The sequence below is a fragment of the Microcaecilia unicolor genome, chromosome 1, assembly GCF_901765095.1.
Source record: "Microcaecilia unicolor chromosome 1, aMicUni1.1, whole genome shotgun sequence".
Taxonomy (NCBI): domain Eukaryota; kingdom Metazoa; phylum Chordata; class Amphibia; order Gymnophiona; family Siphonopidae; genus Microcaecilia; species Microcaecilia unicolor.
The window spans coordinates 768912955-768936484 of record NC_044031.1 but is presented as its reverse complement, the minus strand read 5'-3'; the positions used below and the strand labels follow the sequence as shown (position 1 = coordinate 768936484).

The 23530-nt window shown below is 48.0% G+C and overlaps 1 protein-coding gene across 1 annotated transcript in view; it reads right to left on the bottom strand.

The window, feature by feature from the left end:
- The window catches only part of KIF23 (kinesin family member 23), a 92385-nt gene extending 69265 nt beyond the window's left edge, over nt 1-23120 (bottom strand). Inside the window, exons 1-2 of the mRNA XM_030192861.1 lie at nt 23000-23120; nt 4084-4241 (exon numbers count right to left, since the gene is read on the bottom strand). Of these exons, the coding sequence (XP_030048721.1) occupies nt 4084-4241; nt 23000-23120 (279 nt within the window). The remainder of the gene's footprint in view (nt 1-4083; nt 4242-22999) is intronic.
- Between the last annotated feature and the right edge of the window lie 410 nt (nt 23121-23530).

Sequence of the window (23530 nt, the reverse complement as noted above, 5' to 3'; positions counted from 1 at the left end):
AGCAACTGAAGTCTAAAGAAAATATCATACTGAACTGTCCGATACACTGGGTGGGCTCTTGAACGGTCTGGAGGATCTAGAGGAAAGAAAATTAGCAGGTAATGCCTAATTTCACCTTCCTAAGCAATCCTCCAGACTGTTCAAGACGCTTGGGACGTACCAAAGCAGTAAACACATCTAAGGGTGGGACCTGCGAAGCCCAGAGGACAGGACTGCAGCTCCAAAACTGGCATCCTCCCTTGCCTGTACATCCACTCTGTAATGTTTGACAAAAGAATGCAGGGAGGACCACACCGCCGCTCTACAAATGTCCACCGGTGGAACAAAACTACTCTCTGCCCAGGAAGCCGCCATCCCCCTAGTGGAATGTGCCTTGAGCCCCACCGGCACCGTACAGCCATGGAATATGTAAGCCGAAGAGATGGCATCCTTCAACCACCAAGCTATAGATGCCTTAGAAGCAGCTGCTCCCTTCTTGGGCCCCCCAAGGAGGACAAATAACCTGTCGGAAGACCTGAATTCTTCCGACCTGCGCAAGTAAACCTTCAGTACTCTGTGGAGGGTTTTTTTTACGAGATAGTAAGGACAGCAGCCCAGATAAGTAATATTACTTTAAATTGAGCCCTATGATTAGAACGGAATGCAACTGACGTAGAAAAAAAACCAGCAGGATGTCATTTTTTGTGGGTTTAGGACAATTTTATGATCAGCAAGTCATTTAGTGATCTAAGTGAGACCGTTCTGAAGAGGAGTGATGGATGGAGAGTATGGATCAGTGGGGAAGAGAAGTAAAATGCCATCAGTAAAGAAATAACTGGAAATACCTGAGGATTCGATGAGGGTAGCAAGGGGACTGAGATAAAGATTGAAGAGGGGATAGCATAGAACCCTGAGGCAGTAGCATACCAAGGGCGGGGCAGTGGGGTTGGTCCTACCAGCTCCACCGGCCCCCCACCCCCTCTGGTGTTACTTCCTAGAAAGGGTTCTTTTTAAAATTTGTGTATATATAATTTGTTTTTTTAAGGAGAAAACCTGATTAAGTTTTGTGTAGTTTTAAACTTGTTTTTTGTTTGAACACCTCCCAGGTCCAGACCTAAAAACCAGACTACACAGGCTTACCACATCCACCTTCTGCTGGAGACTGAGAAATACTGACTCCTGGGGGACTGAACAAGATAGTTATGCAGTTCTTGGAAAGTTATGCCGTTCTCAAGTCACCATCTGCTGGTGTGTTGTGCATAACCCATCAGTCTAGAGGGACACTATGGAACTAGCATTTGCAGAACACAGGGAAAGGAGGGCTGAAGAATACTCTTATGAGAGCACCTAAGAATATCACCCTGCTCTCAACCACAGGAAGGCCCTGTATCACAATCAAACAAATATCTCATGTGTATTCAATAGTGATAGGCTAAAAGGCGTAGACTCAAAAGGCAGGGAAGGTGGTTCAAGGACCAGAGTCAGAACTACTGTACTATACCTGGTGGCTAGACAACAAAAAACAGCTGAGGTGACACAAAACACACTATATACATTTGATTGTGCCACAAATTTCTTTATTGTAGATCACACTAGACTCGACACGGGCAGTGTTTTGACCAGTCTGCTTCAGGAGTCTAAAGACAAACACCAGCTCGGACACTGTGTAGCACCCACACTTAACAAGTGCACATAGTATTCACCCCTTTATGTTCAGACATTCAGATCCTGGATATAACAAAAGAGAGGGAACGAAGTACAAACTAAAGTCCAAACAAAAAAAACAGCACCACGGGCCTTTAAAAATGGAACACAGTTCTTTAATGAATGAGCCTTGACAAAAAGACCCGACACGGACCGTGTTTCGGTGACTAGCACCTGCGTCAGGGGTCACAGTGATGACGTGGAAAACTTGGGGAATAACTCGAATATACTCCTCTACAATATATTATTCCTTACCCCACGTCTCATATAGTAAAAGCTACAAAGCACCAAGGCACTTTCACTTTCATCCATTTGGATACAGAAAGTGAAAATGCCTTGGTGCTTTGTAGCTTTTACTATATGAGACGTGGGGTAAGGAATAATATATTGTAGAGGAATATATTCGAGTTATTCCCCAAGTTTTCCACATCATCACTGTGACCCCTGACGCAGGTGCTACTCACCGAAACACGGCCCGTGTCGGGTCTTTTTGTCAAGGCTCATTCATTAAAGAACTGTGTTCCATTTTTAAAGGCCCGTGGTGCTGTTTTTTTTGTTCAGACATTCAGATCTGTCATTTGTGCTCTACAGTGGTCTGCACAGGGGAGCAGCGGCTTCAAAGGTATCCATAACTCTATATGATTTAGACATTTATGATGTTAGAACCATCAATTTTATGCACGTTAAATATTATTTGTGGGAAATACTTTTATAAGCATTTATGATGTATATTTTGTATGTTCTTGTGATCATATTTAATTGCATTACTCCCTCGCATGTTTATGTGGATATATTATAGATTTTAGACATCTCATTTTTTAATTTCAGTTTAAAATTTTTATTTGTGGATATATTTTAGTACATGAACACATTTGAATGTTTTAATTTATTTTATTCTTTAGACTCCTAAAGCAGGCCAACTGGCCAAAACATGGCCCATGTTGCATCAAGTGTGATCTACAATAAAGAAATTTGTGGCACAGTGTATACAGTGTGGTTTGGGTCACCTTCGCTGTTTTTTGTGTATGAGGAGAGACTTGCGGACCTGAACATGTATACCCTGGAGGAAAGGAGGAACAGGGGTGATATGATACAGACGTTCAAATATTTGAAAGGTATTAATCCGCAAACAAACCTTTTCCGGAGATGGGAAGGCGGTAGAACAAGAGGGCATGAAATGAGATTGAAGGGGGGCAGACTCAAGAAGAATGTCAGGAAGTATTTTTTCACGGAGAGGGTGGGGGATGCTTGGAATGCCCTCCCGCGGGAGGTGGTGGAGATGAAAACGGTAATGGAATTCAAACATGCGTGGGATAAACATAAAGGAATCCTGTTCAGAAGGAAGAGATTCTCAGGAGCTTACCCTAGAATGGGTGGCAGAGCTGGTGGTTGGGCGGCGGGGATAGTGCTGGGCAGACTTATACGGTCTGTGCCAGAGCCGGTGGTGGGAGGCAGGGATAGTGCTGGGCAGACTTATACGGTCTGTGCCAGAGCCGGTGGTGGGAGGCAGGGATAGTGCTGGGCAGACTTATACGGTCTGTGCCAGAGCCGGTGGTGGGAGGCAGGGATAGTGCTGGGCAGACTTATACGGTCTGTGCCAGAGCTGGTGGTGGGAGGCGGGACTGGTAGTTGGGAGGCGAGGATAGTGCTGGGCAGACTTATACGGTCTGTGCCAGAGCTGGTGGTGGGAGGCGGGACTGGTAGTTGGGAGGCGAGGATAGTGCTGGGCAGACTTATACGGTCTGTGCCAGAGCTAGTGGTGGGAGGCGGGACTGGTAGTTGGGAGGCGAGGATAGTGCTGGGCAGACTTATACAGTCTGTGCCAGAGCTGGTGGTGGGAGGCGGGGTTGGTGGTTGGGAGGCGGGGATAGGGCTGGCCAGACTTATATGGTCTGTGCCCTGAAGAGGACAGTACAAATAAAGTAGCACATATGAATTTATCTTCTTGGGCAGACTGGATGGACCTTGTAGGTCCTTTTCTGCCGTCATCTACTATGTTACTATGTTACACTTCAGAGTTGTAGGGGTTTGTTTTCTGGTTTTTTTTTTTTCGTTATCTGTACCTGGTGGCTCCTTAACAGAGTAGAAAACGATAAAGGGATCTGGATTTAGATTAGACCTCAGCCCTCAGTGTACAAAGAAATACTATTATACCTGGGGCAATAGAGGGAGGGTTAAGCAGGCCACAAGCTGCATCAGTAAGATTTAAAATCCTGGCTTCACTAATTCTCAGCTCACTGCAATAACAACCAGGCTATGCCTCCAGTTCAAAGAATGGCCAAAGTCTCAAAGCAGTCAAGAATGCCCTTTATTATGGGGTATTAATGAAGGAACCCCCCCCCCCCCCCCCCCCCAAAAAAAAGGAAAAAAAAACACGCCTTTTTTGAGCTAGGAACCAACCTTATACTCCAGTGTTTTGATTTTCTTCTCCAGTCGTTCCACCTCAGATTTCTGGGAAACAATAAGTCGTTCCTTCTCATTCAGTTTGGTCTGAGCATAGTTTGCTTTGGCTGAAGATGTTTCCTCAAGATCTTGTAGCATAGCTTTGAAGTCATGTACTACAAGCAGAAAGGCAGCACAGGATCAGAGCATCAACTTAATGCTCAACAGCTTAAAGCATCATTGCTAAGAAATCAGCAGCTATAGTCACAGGTTTCTATGAGATTTTAGGAAAATGTCTAATTTCCTGTATTTGTTTAAGTCTGCTTAGAACAAAAGGATATTTGTTTTACATAACCCATGCCTCCTTTTTCAAAATGTCTTCCTGAACACCAATAAGGAGAAATTAGGTCTTACCTGCTAATTTTCTTTCCATTAAGCCCTCCAGACTGGTCCAGATACTTGGGTTATGCAGGCTTACCAGCAAAGAGAGACTAAACACCTAAGCTTGAAACTGTATAATAGCCCTGTGCAGTTCTTAGCTAGCATTTCACTAACAAAGCAGAAGGTCAAAAGAAACTATTTCCTCCTCAATAGCTGTTCTCTGGTCTCAACAAAGCTATACAGTCTTACATGTTGAGCTCCACCTTGTCTGCCCATTTTTTGTTTCGTTTTTAACTAATGTACACGTGTCGGCAACCACAGCAACCAGCAATCACAAAAACTATTCAAAAGGAACTAAATTCAACTGTCCAACTGAATCAACAAAATCCTCCATGACCTGAACTTCCGTGTCTCCTGACGAACAATCATGAAGGATGAGTTTTGGACCAGTATGGTAGGCCTAAAGGAAAGAAAATTAGCAGATTCATACCTAATTTCTCCTTCCTTGTCAGCTATCCAGACCAGTTCAGACGCTTGGGAATTACCAAAGAAGTGAAAACTAATGGTGAAACCCTCAGAGACTTGAAGAAAACACTCCCACATGAAAGGCTGCATCATGCTTCATTTGCATATCAATCCGATAATGCTTTGTGAATGAGTGTAAATAGGACCACACTGCTGCTCGGCAGATAACTACACTCTGCCCATGAGGCAGCCATGCCCATCATGAAATGTTCTTTAAGAGCCGGTGGCACCTCATGCCCTTTACAAATATGGGCCAACACAATGGCCTCCTTAAGCCAATGAGCTATGGATAGATACCTTTGAAGCTGCTGCTCCCCTGCTGACCACAATAGATTACAAACAATGGATCTGAATGCCTGAACACTTCTGTTTTCTGCAGGTAAGCTAACAAAACTCTTGATGTTCAAAATGAGACCATAGCCTCCTTCAGAATCACCTGAGACCGGAAGAAATGGATTTAATCACATGAAAGGACAATGCCACTTTTGGAAGAAAGGAAAACAGCAACAAAGCTTCTTAAGGAAGATAAGGCCTGTAGCTCCGAAATCCTACAAGCCAAGGAAAAGGCAACTAAGAAAACAATCTTCAAAATAAGATCCTTCAACATACAATTGGCTAAAGGCTCGAAGGGTGAGGAAACCAAGGCAGATAATACCAGATTCAAATTCCAATGAGGAACCACAGGTTGCCCGGAAGGCCAGATAAGAACATAAGTGTAGCCATACTAGGTCAGACCAATAGTCCATCTAGTCCAGTATTCCAAACAGTGGCCAAGCCAGGTCACATGTACCTGGCAGAAACCCAAATCGCGGCAACATTCCATACTACAAACACCAGAGCAAGCAGTTGCTTCCCATAAGTGAAGGAAAGCAATCTGCCAGAAATTGAAATGGTACATTTCCCAATAGCGATATCCATCCTGTTGGGATCAAAAGAAACAAAAAGCTGGGTGAACCATCTGCGGGACCTTGCCACTCCATGTAGTAGGCAGATGCTTGCTTGCAATCCAAGGTGTGCAAGCTGCTTTTGCCAGGATGGGCATGAGGTTGAGGAAAGAACGTTGGCAAGACAACCGGTTCAGATGAAACTCTGACACCACCTCTGGTAGGAACTTGGGGTGCGTGCGGAGTAGAGAGTTGTACGGGGACAGAAATCCTACCCATCCCCGCCCGTCCCTGCTGGAATCTTACCCGTCCCCACCCATCCCCGCTGGAATCTTACCCATCCCTGAAGGAGTGGAACGCCTAATGCTACCCGAATACTGCTGGACAACAGGACAACCTCATGTTTTTGTGCCTACTGATGGACGTATACTTATGCACTCTACCTCTGCTTTTGGCTGGTTAGCCACACCTTATTACTGCACTGGACATTTGTGCCTTATCCAGTTTTACTGTTTACTAACGAAAGAAGGTTGCTGTTTACTAATGTAAGGACAGAATGCAGGACTATTAGACATATAGCTTGTAACAGTAGTTTGCAAGGCCTATACAAGACCAGCTTGCATGTAGCAACGCGACCTTGGAGGGTGCTGACACCCCCTGCATTCCTGAGCCGAACCTTATCTCCTGTGCTAGAAAGGAGCATTGTGTGTGTGTGAAGAATAAGCTGCTAAGTTTCGTTTTTCTTGCCAGTATCATTTCAGTGTTATGACGTGAGTATGTACTGGGACTACAATTTTGTACTGTAAGAACTACAAATGTTTACTGCGCATGCCAGTAGTGATGTGTAAGGGGCCAAATGCGCAGGCCCAGTAGGGAAGTATAAATGTAAGTGTCAGATGATTTATGACACACAGTGTCCCGAGACTACTCGGTGCTGTTCACTTGCTAGCAATAAAGTTGCCTTGTTTGGAACCAAAGTTTGCCTTTCGTCTCCTGATTTCCCACCTGTTTCATCCCCACCCGTCCCCGCAAGAATTTAACCCATCCCCACCCATCCCCGTAAGAATTTAACCCATCCCCGTAAGAATTTAATAGTACATAAAAGAAAGTTCCAGTCAGCTCCCTTTCTGGATTTGAGCCACAGCACTGTAGGCAAGGAAGGAATGGAAGTTGGAACTTGGAACACTCTGGTGCGCACATGTAAGATTTGTCTCTGATTCACTGGCAGTGTGTGCTGAGAGGCCGCCACATGCACGCGCCAGTAGGTCAGGTGACATCTGATTCTCGTGCCTGTGTCAGAGCTGAGGTCTGTGCACCAGCCTGGGAGCAAAGAGGATTAATAGTAACATAGTAAGTGACAGCAAATAGACCTGAACGGTCCATCCACTCTGCCCAATAGTCACACTCATGATCAATTCATCATTAAATCAACGAGTGTGATATTATATACTTGATTATGGTCTTTCTTTCGTGTTTCTGGAACAAAGACCACAGGAGTCTATCTGGCCCCATCCTTATGTTCCAACTGCTGGAGTTGCCATCAAAGCCCACTCCAGCCTATTCATGTTCTCATTTGTGGGACACAGACCATAAAAGTCTGTCCAGCACTGTCCTCATGTTCCAGCCACTGAAGTTGCTGTCTAAGCCCTTTCCAGCCCATCCTACACCAGATTGCCATGTATGAGACACAGAACATACAAGTCTGTCAGGTATCAGCTCTAGTTCATCACAGCCAGAGTCGCCATCTAAGTGTCACTTGACATATCCACACACATGCAGCCATTTAAGGTTAGCTTTTATATAACTTCCATTTTCTAATTAGAGATCCTCTGTGCTCATCCCACGCCTTTTTGAATTCCGTCATCATTTGTGACTCTACCACCTCCTTAATGGAAGACTTTCCACATTTATGCTGTTAAAGCAAGGAAGAGGAGGAGGAGGAGACAGCACTCAAATAAATTGGTATTCGGTAGATGAGAGGCTGGTGCAGGTGCAGCTTACACTTCCACGGGAAGCCCACAGAACTGGTTCCATCCCCGCGGGAACCCCGCAGGAACTGCCTCCGTCCCCGCGGGAACCCCGCAGAACTGCTTCCATCCCCGCGGGAACCCCGCAGGAACTGCCTCCGTCCCCGCGGGAATCCCGCGGGTTCCGCGGGATTCCCGCGGGGACGGAAGCCGTGCAGCTCTCTAGTGCGGAGGACTACTCTGTAGTGATGAAACTTGCATCCACCACTAAGTCCTGATGCTCACTGAATTTACGAGCTGAAGTAACAGCCACCAAGAAAATGACCTCGGGATCTCGGTGTTGCTGTTGATAATACGTTGAAATCCTCTGCTCAGTGTGATGCAGTGGCTAAGAAAGCAAATAGAATGTTAGGTATTATTAGGAAAGGAATGGAAAACAAAAGTGAGGATGTTATAATGCCTTTGTATCACTCCATGGTGTGACTGCACATCGAATATTGTGTTCAATTCTGGTCACTGCATCTCAAAAAAAAAAAGATATAGTGGAATTAGAAAAAGTACAGAGAAGGGCGACGAAAATGATAAAGGGGATGGGATGACTTATGAGGAAAGGCTGAAGCGTCTAGGGCTCTTCAGCTTGAAGAAAAGATGGCTGAGGGAAGATATGATAGAGGTCTATAAAATAATGAGTGGAGTGGAATGGGTAGACATGAATCATTTGTTTACTCTTTCCAAAAATACTAGGACTAGGGGACATGCGATGAAGCTACAAAGTAGTAAATTTAATACGAATCGGAGAAAGTTTTTCTTCACTCGATGTGTAATTAAACTCTGGAATTCACTACCAGAGAATGCGGGGTAAAGGTGGTTAGCTTTGCAGGGTTTTAAAAAGGTCTGGCCGGCTTCCTAAAGGAAAAGTCCATAGACCATTATTAACTTCTCTTGGGGGAAAATCCACTGCTTATTTCTGGGATAAGCAGCATAAAACGTATTGAACTTTTTCGGGATCTTGCCAGGTATTTGTGACCTGGATTGGCCACTGCTAGAAACAGGATGCTGGGCTTGATGGACCTTTGGTCTGTCCCTGTGTGGCAATACTTATGTACTTATGACCTTCCAGGTCAAGTACTTCAGATGGCAGGAATTCAGTGGCTCAAAAGGAGCTTTCATCAGCTGAGTAAGAACGGCACTCAGATCCCATGACACTACTACTACTTATTTCTATAGCGCTACTAGATGTACGCAGCATTGTACACTTGAACATGAAGAGACAGTCCCTGCTCAACAGAGCTTACAATCTAATTAGGACAGACAAACAGGACAAACAAGATATAACTTATAACTTCTGACCGGTGGGTTCTTCAAATAATCTGTCTTGGATAAGCCTCCAATTTGCCCACCGAGAGCTCACTCAGCTCTCAGCACAGGTAGGTACTTGCAGAGGAACTCTCCACCCTTCTGAAGACCCATGCGGTTGAACCCATTCCACACAAAGTGGAGGCACACAAAGTCCCTATGTACACCAGAAAGAGAGAGTCCGAGGGGTAGGGTAGATAGGCTCTTCCAGAAAACCAAGGGAAACGTAGGTTCAACAAGGTCTTAAAAGACTCGACACAGTTGCTGTGTTTCGGCATCAAAACACCTGCATCAGAAGTCTCACTTTGTCATCAGAGGTTTTTTTTTTTTTTTTTTGCGTGTTTTACAACTCTGGATCTAATGTGTTGATCTAAAGTTACATATTTCTTTGAAAACTTTGCCTATCTTTGTACAACAAACAATACTAGACTCCTGATGCAAGTGTTTTCGTTGAACCCATTCCACCAGGGGAAGAAGACAGGGCTTCTCCCTATAATTCAGAAAAACGATTGGCTATGCACTCTGGACTTAGCATATACTCGTATTCAAATACTTCCGACCCATTGGAAGTACCTCCGATTTTGGCTGGGAATACATCACTTTCAGTACTGCGTATTGCCTTTTGGCCTCACTTCAGCTTCCAAGGTCTTCACCAAATGTCTAGCGGTAGTTGCAGCATCGCTACACAGATTGGGAGTCCATCCAGCAGCTCTGGGAGCAAGGCCCGTATGTGCTCATTGAGGGCAGACATCAGGAAAAGCTTGCAGAACCTCTGGGGTCAATACAGGAGCTGAATCTTAGCTGCTTGGAGACAGTCACATCGGCACCTCCTGTATGGAAGGAGAGCGGTCCTACCGGCGCTTCTCAGGTGCCGAATCCTTCGACACCCCGGAGCTCATGGCACCATACCATGTTGGTGAGGCAACACCTGGATTATTGTGTTCAGTTTTGGAGGCCGTACCTTGCGAAGGATGTTAAAAAAATGGAAGCGGTGCAAAGAAAAGCTACGAGAATGGTATGGGATTTGCGTTCCAAGACGTATGAAGAGAGCCTTGCTGACCTGAACATGTATACTCTGGAGGAAAGGAGGAACAGGGGTGATATGATACAGATGTTCAAATATTTGAAAGGTATTAATCCGCAAACAAATCTTTTCCGGAGATGGGAAGGCGGTAGAACGAGAGGACATGAAATGAGATTGAAGGGGGGTAGACTCAGGAAAGATGTCAGGAAGTATTTTTTCACAGAGAGGGTGGTGGATGTTTGGAATGCCCTCCCGCGGGAGGTGGTGGAGATGAAAACGGTAACAGAATTCAAACATGCGTGGGATATACATAAAGGAATCCTGTGCAGAAGGAATGGATCTTCAGAAGCTTAGCCGAAATTGGGTGGCGGAGCAAGTGGGGGGAAGAGGGGTTGGTGGTTGGTAGGCGAGGATAGTGGAGGGCAGACTTATATGGTCTGTGCCAGAGCTGGTGATGGGAGGCAGGACTGGTGGTTGGGAGGCGGGGAATCCTGCTGGGCAGACTTATATGGTCTGTGCCCTGAAAAAGACAGGTACAAATCAAGGTAAGGTAATATGAGTTAATCTTGTTGGGCAGACTGGATGGACCATGCAGGTCTTTTTCTGCCGTCATCTACTATGTTACTATGCGCCCAGGCTCCTCAGTGCCGATAAGGACGACGTCAAATCCTCACGTCTCCTCGTGGTCCGTCCCAGGGGGCCTGCATAGCAGGAGGCCACAAGTCAGGTGGAGACCCATTCAATGACTCGCTACTCCCAGTGTCTAAGGGTCTCGAAGCAGCCATGCTTACCAACACTCCCGATGCGATGCTCGACGTTGATGCCAATGCCTCCGACTTTAATACAGACGTTGAGGAACCAGACTTGGCTCAAAAAATCACGTTGAACCTCTCGGGTAATCTGGGTTCTCTTCTTCATTCAAAGACAGAGAACACAGTTAGCAGGGCTATGGTCGGGCCCAAGACACTGCAGATACCAAGAATGGGTGTCTTTTACCGAGATCGTCCAATTGCACTGGATACAGCACTCGAAGCCACTGGGATTGTTCGTGGACATGAATGGGAAAACCTCGTTAGTCAAATTAAACGACTCGATGGTGCCTGAAACTGGACAAGGCACAGAGAAAAGAAGGGAAGAGGTCTAAAACACGGCTCTATGATGCAAAAAGTAAAAAAAAGCATAAACTCAGGCAAAAAATAACTAAGAAAAAGGACGTTTTTTTTTTTTTTTTAATTTTTATCACGTTTATAATATATTTCAAGTACAACTCTTGAGATAGCAAAGATGACTATTAGTCATTACAGTATAAAGGAAAATAATTACTACATACAAAATACATAGTAACATAGTAGATGACGGCAGAAAAGGACCTACACGGTCCATCCAGTCTGCTCAAGAAGATAAATTCATATGTGCTACTTTTTTATTTGTACTGTCCTCTTCAGGGCACAGACCATATAAGTCTGGCCAGCCCTATCCCCGCCTCCCAACCACCAACCCCGCCTCCCAACACCAGCTCTGGCACAGACTGTATAAGTCTGCCCAGCACTATCCTCGCCTCCCAACTACCAGTCCCGCCTCCCACCACCAGCTCTGGCACAGACTGTATAAGTCTGCCCAGCACTATCCCTGCCTCCCACCACCGGCTCTGGCACAGACCTTATAAGTCTGCCCAGCACTATCCCCGCCGCCGAACCACCAGCCCCGGCACAGACTGTATAAGTCTGCCCAGCACTAGCCGCGCCTCCCAACCACCAGCTCTGCCACCCATTCTAGGGTAAGCTCCTGAGAATCTGTTCCTTCTGCACAGGATTCCTTTATGTTTATCCCACGCATGTTTGAATTCCATTACAATTTTCATCTCCACCACCTCCCGCGGGAGGGCATTCCAAGCATCCACCACCCTCTCTGTGAAAAAATACTTCCTGACATTCTTCTTGAGTCTGCCCCCCTTCAATCTCATTTCATGCCCTCTCGTTCTACCTCCTTCCCATCTCCGGAAAAGGTTTGTTTGCGGATTAATACCTTTCAAATATTTGAACGTCTGTATCATATCACCCCTGTTCCTCCTTTCCTCCAGGGTATACATGCTCAGGTCCGCAAGTCTCTCCTCATACGTCTTGTAACGCAAATCCCATACCATCCTCGTAGCTTTTCTTTGCACCGCTTCAATTCTTTTTACATCCTTAGCAAGATACGGCCTCCAAAACTGAACACAATACTCCAGGTGGGGCCTCACCAACGACATCAACTCCTCTTTTCTTCTGCTGGTCACACCTCTCTCTATACAGCCTAATAACCTTCTAGCTACGGCCACCGCCTTGGCACACTGTTTCATCGCCTTCAGATCCTCAGATACTATCACCCCAAGATCCCTCTCCCCATCTGTACCTAGCAGACTCTCACCGCCTAACACATATGCCTCTCTTGGATTTCTACTCCCTAAGTGCATCACTTTGCATTGAATTTTAATTGCCAAACCTTAGACCATTCTTCTAGCTTTTTCAGATCCTTTTTCATGTTTTCCACTCCCTCCGAGGTGTCCACTGTGTTACAAATCTTAGTATCATCCGCAAATAGGCAAACTTTACCTTCTAACCCTTCGGCAATGTCACTCACAAATATATTGAACAGAATCGGCCCTAGCACTGATCCCTGAGGCACTCCACTACTCACCTTTCCCTCCTCCGAGCGAACTCCATTCACCACCACCCTCTGGCGCCTGTCCATCAACCAGTTCCTAATCCAGTTCACCATTTTGGGTCCTATCTTCAGCCCATCCAGTTTATTTAAGAGCCTCCTGTGGGGAACCGTGTCAAAAGCCTTGCTGAAATCTAATCATGATCTTATGCTCATCTTTAGTCCACAATATGGAGGCAATACAAACTATATATCAGGAAAACTTATATTACTATTTAGCTTAAGAAAAAGGTGGCAGAAAAGAGAATCGAGTGATTCTTAAGTTCTAAGGCGTAGAAGTTATTACAGGTCTTGGTTGTGGTACATGTGAGCCAGTTAACTTTGATTCTAAACAATTGAATTCCTTTCTGGAAGCTAAGAAAATATATTTAACAGAATTTAACTTTATAACACATTTGCAAGGAAAATTTAACCAAAATAATGCTCCCATAAGGAATGCCAAGCCAAATGCAAAGCGGAGATAAGGAGGGCAAAAAAGGACTTTGAGAAGAAATTAGCGTTGGAAGCAAAAATACATAGTAAAAACTTTTTTAGATACATTAAAAGCAGGAAACCGGCCAAAGAGTCGGTTGGGCCGCTGGACGAAAATGGTGTTAAAGGGGCGATCAAGGAGGACAAAGCCGTAGCGGAGAAATTAAATGAATTCTTTGCTTCGGTCTTCACCGAGGAGGATTTGGGGGGGACACCGGTGCCGGAAAGAATATTTGAAGCGGGGGAGTCGGAGAAACTAAACAAATTCTCTGTAACCTTGGAGGATGTAATGGGTCAGTTCAGCAAGCTGAAGAGTAGTAAATCACCGGGACCTGATGGTATTCATCCCAGAGTATTAATAGAACTAAAAATGAACTTGCGGAGCTACTGTTAGAAATATGCAATCTGTCCCTAAAATCGAGTGTAATACCGGAAGACTGGAGGGTAGCCAATGTTACTCCGATTTTTAAGAAAGGTTCCAGAGGAGATCCGGGAAATTATAGACCGGTGAGTCTGACGTCGGTGCCGGGCAAGATGGTGGAGGCTATTATTAAGAATAAAATTGCAGAGCATATACAAAAACATGGACTGATGAGACAAAGTCAGCACGGATTTAGTGAAGGGAAGTCTTGCCTCACCAATCTAATGCATTTTTTTGAGGGGGTAAGCAAACATGTGGACAATGGGGAGCCGGTTGATATTGTATATCTGGATTTTCAGAAGGCGTTTGACAAAGTGCCGCACGAAAGACTCCTGAAGAAATTGCAGAGTCATGGAATCGGAGGTAGGGTATTATTATGGATTAAGAACTGGTTGAAAGATAGGAAGCAGAGAGTAGGATTGCGTGGCCAGTATTCTCAGTGGAGGAGGGTAGTTAGTGGGGTCCCGCAGGGGTCTGTGCTGGGTCCGTTGCTTTTTAATGTATTTATAAATGACCTAGAGATGGGAATAACTAGTGAGGTAATTAAATTCGCCGATGACACAAAATTATTCAGGGTCGTCAAGTCGCAGGAGGAATGTGAACGATTACAGGAGGACCTTGCGAGACTGGGAGAATGGGCGTGCAAGTGGCAGATGAAGTTCAATGTTGACAAGTGCAAAGTGATGCATGTGGGTAAGAGGAACCCGAATTATAGCTACGTCTTGCAAGGTTCCGCGTTAGGAGTTACGGATCAAGAAAGGGATCTGGGTGTCGTCGTCGATGATACGCTGAAACCTTCTGCTCAGTGTGCTGCTGCGGCTAGGAAAGCGAATAGAATGTTGGGTGTTATTAGGAAGGGTATGGAGTCCAGGTGTGCGGATGTTATAATGCCGTTGTATCGCTCCATGGTGCGACCGCACCTGGAGTATTGTGTTCAGTACTGGTCTCCGTATCTCAAAAAAGATATAGTAGAATTGGAAAAGGTACAGCGAAGGGCGACGAAAATGATAGTGGGGATGGGACGACTTTCCTATGAAGAGAGGCTGAGAAGGCTAGGGCTTTTCAGCTTGGAGAAGAGACGGCTGAGGGGAGATATGATAGAAGTGTATAAAATAATGAGTGGAATGGATCGGGTGGATGTGAAGCGACTGTTCACGCTATCCAAAAATACTAGGACTAGAGGGCATGAGTTGAAGCTACAGTGTGGTAAATTTAAAACGAATCGGAGAAAATTTTTCTTCACCCAACGTGTAATTAGACTCTGGAATTCATTGCCGGAGAACGTGGTACGGGCGGTTAGCTTGACGGAGTTTAAAAAGGGGTTAGATAGATTCCTAAAGGACAAGTCCATAGACCGCTATTAAATGGACTTGGAAAAATTCCGCATTTTTAGGTATAACTTGTCTGGAATGTTTTTATGTTTGGGGAGCGTGCCAGGTGCCCTTGACCTGGATTGGCCACTGTCGGTGACAGGATGCTGGGCTAGATGGACCTTTGGTCTTTCCCAGTATGGCACTACTTATGTACTTATGTAACTGAACAACTTTCGGGCGAAGTTTAAGAAATTCTTGTCTTTTCTTTTGTGTAACCTTTGAGATGTCTGGATACATTCGTATTTTACAACCAAGGAAACTGTTCTTGATGAATAAAATATTGCTTAAGTATCCAGTCTTCTATTATTTGTGTTAAATCTAAAGTTTCTGCTGGTGTCTCTATTCTTTCTCCTCGGTCTGAATCTTTCTTCAAAAAAGGTGTTATAAAAAATATCTTTGATATCGGAGGATATGACTGTTCAGGAATTCTCAGTACCTCTGTTAGATACTTTTTAAATGTAATAAGAGGTGAGATTGACAGTTGCTTTGAAAAGTTTATAAGCCTGAGAGTGTTTGAGCATTGGTAATTTTCCAGCATTTCAACCTTGGTTTGTAGATAAAGATTCTCTTTAATCAAGTTAATTTGTATCTGCTGGCAGCTTTGTATAGTTTTAGAGTTACTTTCAGTATCTTTAGTCAAAGTTACAATCTTTTGATCCATTATAGGTATTTTTTCCGACAAGGAATTTATCTGTTGATTAGCAAATGTGAATTTCAGGCAAAGGGAGGCTTCTAGACAAACTAGGGCTTCCCAAATAGATTCTAAAGTTATTACCTTTGGCTTCTGCGGTAAAAGAGACTTACTTGTTAAGCCTAGTACCATAGGATTCTTCGGTATCAGGCTCTCATGTATCAACTGATTTTCCCTTCTCCCCTTCTTCACCCGCTTCAAATGCGGGGATAGTCGGCGACTCCACACCCGTAGCAGTGCCCGCGCCAGGAAACCCCATCGACAATCGAGCGTCCTGCGTCTCCTGAGTTGCTATCGGGGTTACCGCCGGCCATCAGGGGAGGATTACGCTCTTCGGGACTCAAAGATGTTTCAGCTTCAAGCTGCGAGGATGACAGACCTCTCTCCAAACTCAGCGGCAGCGAAGAAAGAGTTCCCGCCATAGCACCCGATACCATGAAGCAGTCCAGTGTTCCCAACGATGGCAAGGGTAGCACCGCAGGGCTAGTGCGTTGCCTGCCTCTTCTTTTGGGCATCAGGAAAAGCGAATGCTACATACCTGTAGAAGGTATTCTCCGAGGACAGCAGGCTGATTGTTCTCACTGATGGGTTGACGTCCTCGGCAGCCCCCTCCATCGGAAAGTTTACTAGCAAAGGCCTTTGCTAGTCCTCGCGCGCCCATGCGCGGCCGTCTTCCCGCCCGAAACCGGCTCGAGCCGGCCAGTCCAGTATGTAGCAAGACAATACACTTCAAGGGAAGACTCAACTCCAAAGGGGAGGCGGGCGGGTTTGTGAGAACAATCAGCCTGCTGTCCTCGGAGAATACCTTCTACAGGTATGTAGCATTCGCTTTCTCCGAGGACAAGCAGGCTGCTTGTTCTCACTGATGGGGTATCCCTAGCCCCCAGGCTCACTCAAACAACAACCATGGTCAATTGGACCTCGCAACGGCGAGGACATAACTGAGATTGACATAAAAAATTTACCAACTAACTGAGAGTGCAGCCTGGAACAGAACAAACAGGGCCCTCGGGGGGTGGAGTTGGATCCTAAAGCCCAAACAGGTTCTGAAGAACTGACTGCCCGAACCGACTGTCGCGTCGGGTATCCTGCTGCAGGCAGTAATGCGATGTGAATGTGTGGACAGATGACCACGTCGCAGCTTTGCAAATTTCTTCAATGGAGGCTGACTTCAAGTGGGCTACCGACGCAGCCATGGCTCTAACATTATGAGCCGTGACATGACCCTCAAGAGCCAGCCCCGCCTGGGCGTAAGTGAAGGAAATGCAATCTGCTAGCCAATTGGATATGGTGCGTTTCCCTACAGCCACTCCCCTCCTATTGGGATCAAAAGAAACAAACAATTGGGCGGACTGTCTGTGGGGCTGTGTCCGCTCCAGGTAGAAGGCCAATGCTCTCTTGCAGTCCAATGTGTGCAGCTGACGTTCAGCAGGGCAGGAATGAGGACGGGGAAAGAATGTTGGCAAGACAATTGACTGGTTCAGATGGAACTCCGACACGACCTTTGGCAGGAACTTAGGGTGAGTGCGGAGGACTACTCTGTTATGATGAAATTTGGTGTAAGGAGCCTGGGCTACCAGGGCCTGAAGCTCACTGACTCTACGAGCTGAAGTAACTGCCACCAAGAAAATGACCTTCCAAGTCAAGTACTTCAGATGGCAGGAATTCAGTGGCTCGAAAGGAGGTTTCATCAGCTGGGTGAGAACGACATTGAGATCCCATGACACTGTAGGAGGCTTGACAGGGGGCTTTGACAAAAGCAAACCTCTCATGAAGCGAACAACTAAAGGCTGTCCTGAGATCGGCTTACCTTCCACACGGTAATGGTATGCACTGATTGCACTAAGGTGAACCCTTACAGAGTTGGTCTTGAGACCAGACTCAGACAAGTGCAGAAGGTATTCAAGCAGGGTCTGTGTAGGACAAGAGCGAGGATCTAGGGCCTTGCTGTCACACCAGACGGCAAACCTCCTCCAATGGAAGAAGTAACATCTCTTAGTGGAATCTTTCCTGGAAGCAAGCAAGATGCGGGAGACACCCTCTGACAGACCCAAAGAGGCAAAGTCTACGCCCTCAACATCCAGGCCGTAAGAGCCAGCGACTGGAGGCTGGGATGCAGAAGTGCCCCTTCGTCCTGTGTGATGAGGGTCGGAAAACACTCCAATCTCCACGGTTCTTCGGAGGACAACTCCAGAAGAAGAGGGAACCAGATCTGACGCGGCCAAAAAGGAGCAATCAGAATCATGGTGCCTTGGTCTTGCTTGAGTTTCAACAAAGTCTTCCCCACCAGAGGTATGGGAGGATAAGCATACAGCAGACCCTCCCCCCAGTCCAGGAGGAAGGCATCCGATGCCAGTCTGCCGTGGGCCTGAAGCCTGGAACAGAACTGAGGGACTTTGTGGTTCACTCGAGATGCGAAGAGATCTACCAAGGGGGTGCCCCACACCTGAAAGATCTGTCGTACCACACGGGAATTGAGCGACCACTCGTGAGGTTGCATAATCCTGCTCAACCTGTCGGCCAGACTGTTGTTTACGCCTGCCAGATATGTGGCTTGGAGCACCATGTCGTGACGGCGAGCCCAGAGCCACATGCTGACGGCTTCCTGACACAGGGGGCGAGATCCGGTGCCCCCCTGCTTGTTGACATAGTACATGGCAACCTGGTTGTCTGTCTGAATTTGGATAATTTGGTGGGACAGCCGATCTCTGAAAGCCTTCAGAGCGTTCCAGATCGCTCGTAACTCCAGAAGATTGATCTGCAGATCGCGTTCCTGGAGGGACCAGCTTCCTTGGGTGTGAAGCCCATCGACATGAGCTCCCCATCCCAGGAGGGACGCATCCGTGGTCAGCACCTTTTGTGGCTGAGGAATTTGGAAGGGACGTCCCAGAGTCAAATTGGAGCAAATCGTCCACCAATATAGGGATTTGAGAAAACTCGTGGACAGGTGGATCACGTCCTCTAGACCCCCGGCGGCCTGATACCACTGGGAGGCTAGGGTCCATTGAGCAGATCTCATGTGAAGGCGGGCCATGGGAGTCACATGAACTGTGGAGGCCATGTGGCCCAGCAATCTCAACATCTGCCGAGCTGTGATCTGCTGTGACGCTCGCACCCGCGAGACGAGGGACAACAAGTTGTTGGCTCTCGACTCTGGGAGATAGGCGCGAGCCGTCCGAGAATCCAGCAGAGCTCCTATGAATTCGAGTTTCTGCACTGGGAGAAGATGGGACTTTGGATAATTTATCACAAACCCCAGTAGCTCCAGGAGGCGAATAGTCATCTGCATGGACTGCAGGGCTCCTGCCTCGGATGTGTTCTTCACCAGCCAATCGTCGAGATATGGGAACACGTGCACCCCCAGCCTGCGAAGTGCCGCTGCTACTACAGCCAAGCACTTTGTGAACACCCTGGGCGCAGAGGCGAGCCCAAAGGGTAGCACACAGTACTGGAAGTGGCGTGTGCCCAGCTGAAATCGCAGATACTGCCTGTGAGCTGGCAGTATCGGGATGTGAGTGTAGGCATCCTTCAAGTCCAGAGAGCATAGCCAATCGTTTTGCTGAATCATGGGGAGGAGGGTGCCCAGGGAAAGCATCCTGAACTTTTCTTTTACGAGATATTTGTTCAGGGCCCTTAGGTCTAGGATGGGACGCATCCCCCCTGTTTTCTTTTCCACAAGGAAGTACCTGGAATAGAATCCCAGCCCTTCCTGCCCGGATGGCACGGGCTCGACCGCATTGGCGCTGAGAAGGGCGGAGAGTTCCTCTGCAAGTACCTGCTTGTGCTGGAAGCTGTAAGACTGAGCTCCCGGTGGACAATTTGGAGGTTTTGAGGCCAAATTGAGGGTGTATCCTTGCCGGACTATTTGCAGAACCCACTGATCGGAGGTTATGAGAGGCCACCTTTGGTGAAAAGCTATCAACCTCCCCCCGACCGGCAGGTCGCCCGGCACTGACACTGGGATGTCGGCTATGCCCTGCTGGAGCCAGTCAAAAGCTCGCCCCTTGCTTTTGCTGGGGAGCCGCGGGGCCTTGCTGAGGCGCACGCTGCTGACGAGAGCGAGCGCGCTGGGGCTTAGCCTGGGCCGCAGGCTGTCGGGAAGGAGGATTGTACCTACGCTTACCAGAAGCATAGGGACCAGTCTTCCTTCCCCCGAAAAATCTTCTACCTGTAGAGGTAGATGCTGAAGGCTGCCGGCGGGAGAACTTGTCGAATGCGGTGTCCCGCTGGTGGAGAGACTCTACCACCTGCTCGACTTTTTCCCCAAAAATGTTGTCCGCACGGCGAGTCCGCAATCCGCTGCTGGAGTCTATTCTCCAGGTCGGCGGCACGCAGCCATGAGAGCCTGCGCATCACCACACCTTGAGCAGCGGCCCTGGACGCAACATCAAAAGTGTCATAAACTCCTCTGGCCAGGAATTTTCTGCAGGCCTTCAGCTGCCTGACCACCTCCTGAAAAGGCTTGGCTTGCTCAGGGGGAAGAGCATCAACCAAGCCCGCCAACTGCCGCACATTGTTCCGCATGTGTATGCTCGTGTAGAGCTGGTAAGACTGGATCTTGGCCACGAGCATAGAAGAATGGTAGGCCTTCCTCCCAAAGGAGTCTAAGGTTCTAGGGTCTTTGCCCGGGGGCGCCGAAGCATGCTCCCTAGAACTCAGCCTTCTTTAGGGCCAAATCCACAACTCCAGAGTCATGAGGCAACTGAGTGCGCATCAGCTCTGGGTCCCCATGGATCCGGTACTGGGACTCGATCTTCTTGGGAATGTGGGGATTACTTAATGGCTTGGTCCAGTTCGCAAGCAATGTCTTTTTCAGGACATGATGCAAGGGAACAGTGGACGCTTCCTTAGGTGGAGAAGGATAGTCCAGGAGCTCAAACATTTCAGCCCTGGGCTCGTCCTCCACAACCACCGGGAAGGGGATGGCCGTAGACATCTCCCGGACAAAGGAAGCGAAAGACAGACTCTCAGGAGGAGAAAGCTGCCTTTCAGGAGAGGGAGTGGGATCAGAAGGAAGACCCTCAGACTCCTCGTCAGAGAAATATCTGGGGTCTTCTTCGTCCTCCCACGAGGCCTCACCCTCGGTGTCAGACAAGTTCACGGACCTGTGTCTGCAACCTCGCCCGGCTCGACTCCGTGGAGCCACGTCCACGATGGGGGCGTCGAGAGGTAGACTCCCTCGCCCGCATCGGCGAAGCTCCCTCCGCCGACGTAGTCGGGGAGCCTTCCTGGGAGGTGGCCGCGGTCGGCACCGCACGCGGTACCGACGTCGGGGACCTCAACCTGGGCGATGGACCAGCCGGCGCCACGCTCGACGGTACCGGAGGCGCAAGCACCGCCGGTACCGGAGGGGTAGGGCGCAACAGCTCTCCCAGAATCTCTGGGAGGACGGCCCGGAGGCTCTCGTTCAGAGTGGCTGCAGAAAAAGGCTGAGAGGTCGATGCAGGCGTCGACGTCAGAACCTGTTCCGGGCGAGGAGGCTGTTCCGGGCTGTCCAGAGTGGAGCGCATCGACACCTCCTGAACAGAGGGTGAGCGGTCCTCTCGGTGCCGATGCCTGCTGGGTGCGAATCCCTCGGCAACCCAGAGCTCTCGGTGCCGACACGGGGAGGAGACCGGTGTCGATGCTTCTTCGACTTCTTCCGAAGCATGTCACCGGAGCTCCCCGGCACCGACGAGGAGGACGTAGAATCCATCCGTCGCTTCCTCGGGGCCGAGACCCAAGAGGGTCGATCCCGGGGGGGCTGTACCGCAGGAGCCCTCAGGGTAGGAGGAGACCCACCCGAAGGCTCACCGCCACCAGCAGGGGAATGGACAGCCCTCACCTGCACTCCTGACGATGCACCTCCGTCCGACGACATCAGCAGACGAAGTCTCGGTACCACCGACGTCGATGCAGTCGCCCGATGCCTCGGCGCCGATGCAGAGGTCCGATGCCTCGATGTAGTCGATGGAGCGGCAGCCAAGGAAGATGGTCCGGACGCTGACGACGTCGATGCACTCGATGCCTCCGGTGCCGATGTCGACGAAGAGCCCGAGAACAAAACGTTCCACTGGGCTAATCTCGCTACCTGAGTCCGCCTTTGTAACAGGGAACACAGACTGCAGTTCTGAGGGCGGTGCTGGGCCCCTAGACACTGAAGACACGCAGAGTGCCTATCAGTGAGCGAGATTACCCGGGCGCACTGGGTGCACTTCTTGAAGCCGCTGGAAGGCTTCGATGTCATGGGCGGAAAAATCACGCCGGCGAAATCAAAGGCCGAAATGGCGAAAATTGAAGCACCAAAATTTAAAGGGAGAAAAATCTCGACCGAGGCCAAACTAGCCCTATCCCGACAACGAAACTTACGGGGCAAAAGCTGTGAAAATTACGGGAAGGGCAGAAAACCCGAAAGGGTCTTCCGGAACACTTCCGGAGCGCTTCCCGAACTTTTTAAAAGAAAAACAAGGAAAAAAACACGTCGAAAAGGACGCGCGAGGTCGACTCTCTGGGGCACGAACGGCGTAACACGACCGTACCGAGCGCGGACGAAAGAAGACTGGCCGGCTCGAGCCGGTTTCGGGCGGGAAGACGGCCGCGCATGCGCGGTGCGCATGGGCGCGCGAGGACTAGCAAAGGCCTTTGCTAGTAAACTTTCCGATGGAGGGGGGTGTCGAGGACGTCAACCCATCAGTGAGAACAAGCAGCCTGCTTGTCCTCGGAGAATTAGTTTTTTCTGATCAGAAAAGAGGTAAGTCTGGAGCTGCTTCACTCACGTCTTAGTCGGCCGCCATCTTGCCTCCCTATAAAGGACGGGCTTAAAAGAAGAAAATAAGCAAACCACAAGAAAAAATTGAGGGAAAAAAAAATAACGAAAGGCACACAAAGCTCTTTTGAACCTGGTGTGTGAGGAGAAGTTAACAAAATGCACCTTCTCCTCATGCGGAAAGAAAAGAACTGAAGAGACCGCGTTAGCGCGATGGACGGGAAGGAAATCGTACTCCACAAAGCTCTACTTTTTTAATTTGGCAAATATGCCAGACCACGCGATGCGGATCGGCGTCACCCACTTGTGAAAATATTGGAGCCTGCTTGTCCTCAGAGAAGGCAGTTTATATATACCCCCCGCCCCCTCGCAATGCATATAAGTATATAACATTACAGTTCTTCTTGAACTCATCCATTAACATCTGGCGGGTGCGTTGGTGTTTCTCCAGTGTCTCAATAAGCTGCGGCATAGTTTGTTCATCATTTGCATCTAACAGTTCATAGAATGTCAGCATTTGAGACCACTTGAGGCTTCATTTATCTTCCACCTTTGTTCCTACAACTTCCTCTCTCCCCTCCCTTCCCCCATCCCCCCTTCTTTCTTGAGTGACTGAGTTCTTTGAATCGGATCTATTAATATTGTAGTTCCTTTCTTCTGTTTTAGAATTGCACACCACTGTGATCTGTGAGTTAGTTAATGGCAGTATAGCAAACTTAAAACTATAACTAAAACCTCCGGCAATCCTACCAGGATGCTAATGGCAATAATCTCTAAATCTAATCCGAGCCAATGTGCCCCTGATCAACCCCTAGGGCTTGTCCTCTGCCAGCCTGGGAATTTTGGCTTCTCTCAAACTTTTCATCAACTTATCCAGCTCCTTTCCAAAAAGCATATAGAGCCTCAGAAAGGAAGTGTTCAGAGCTT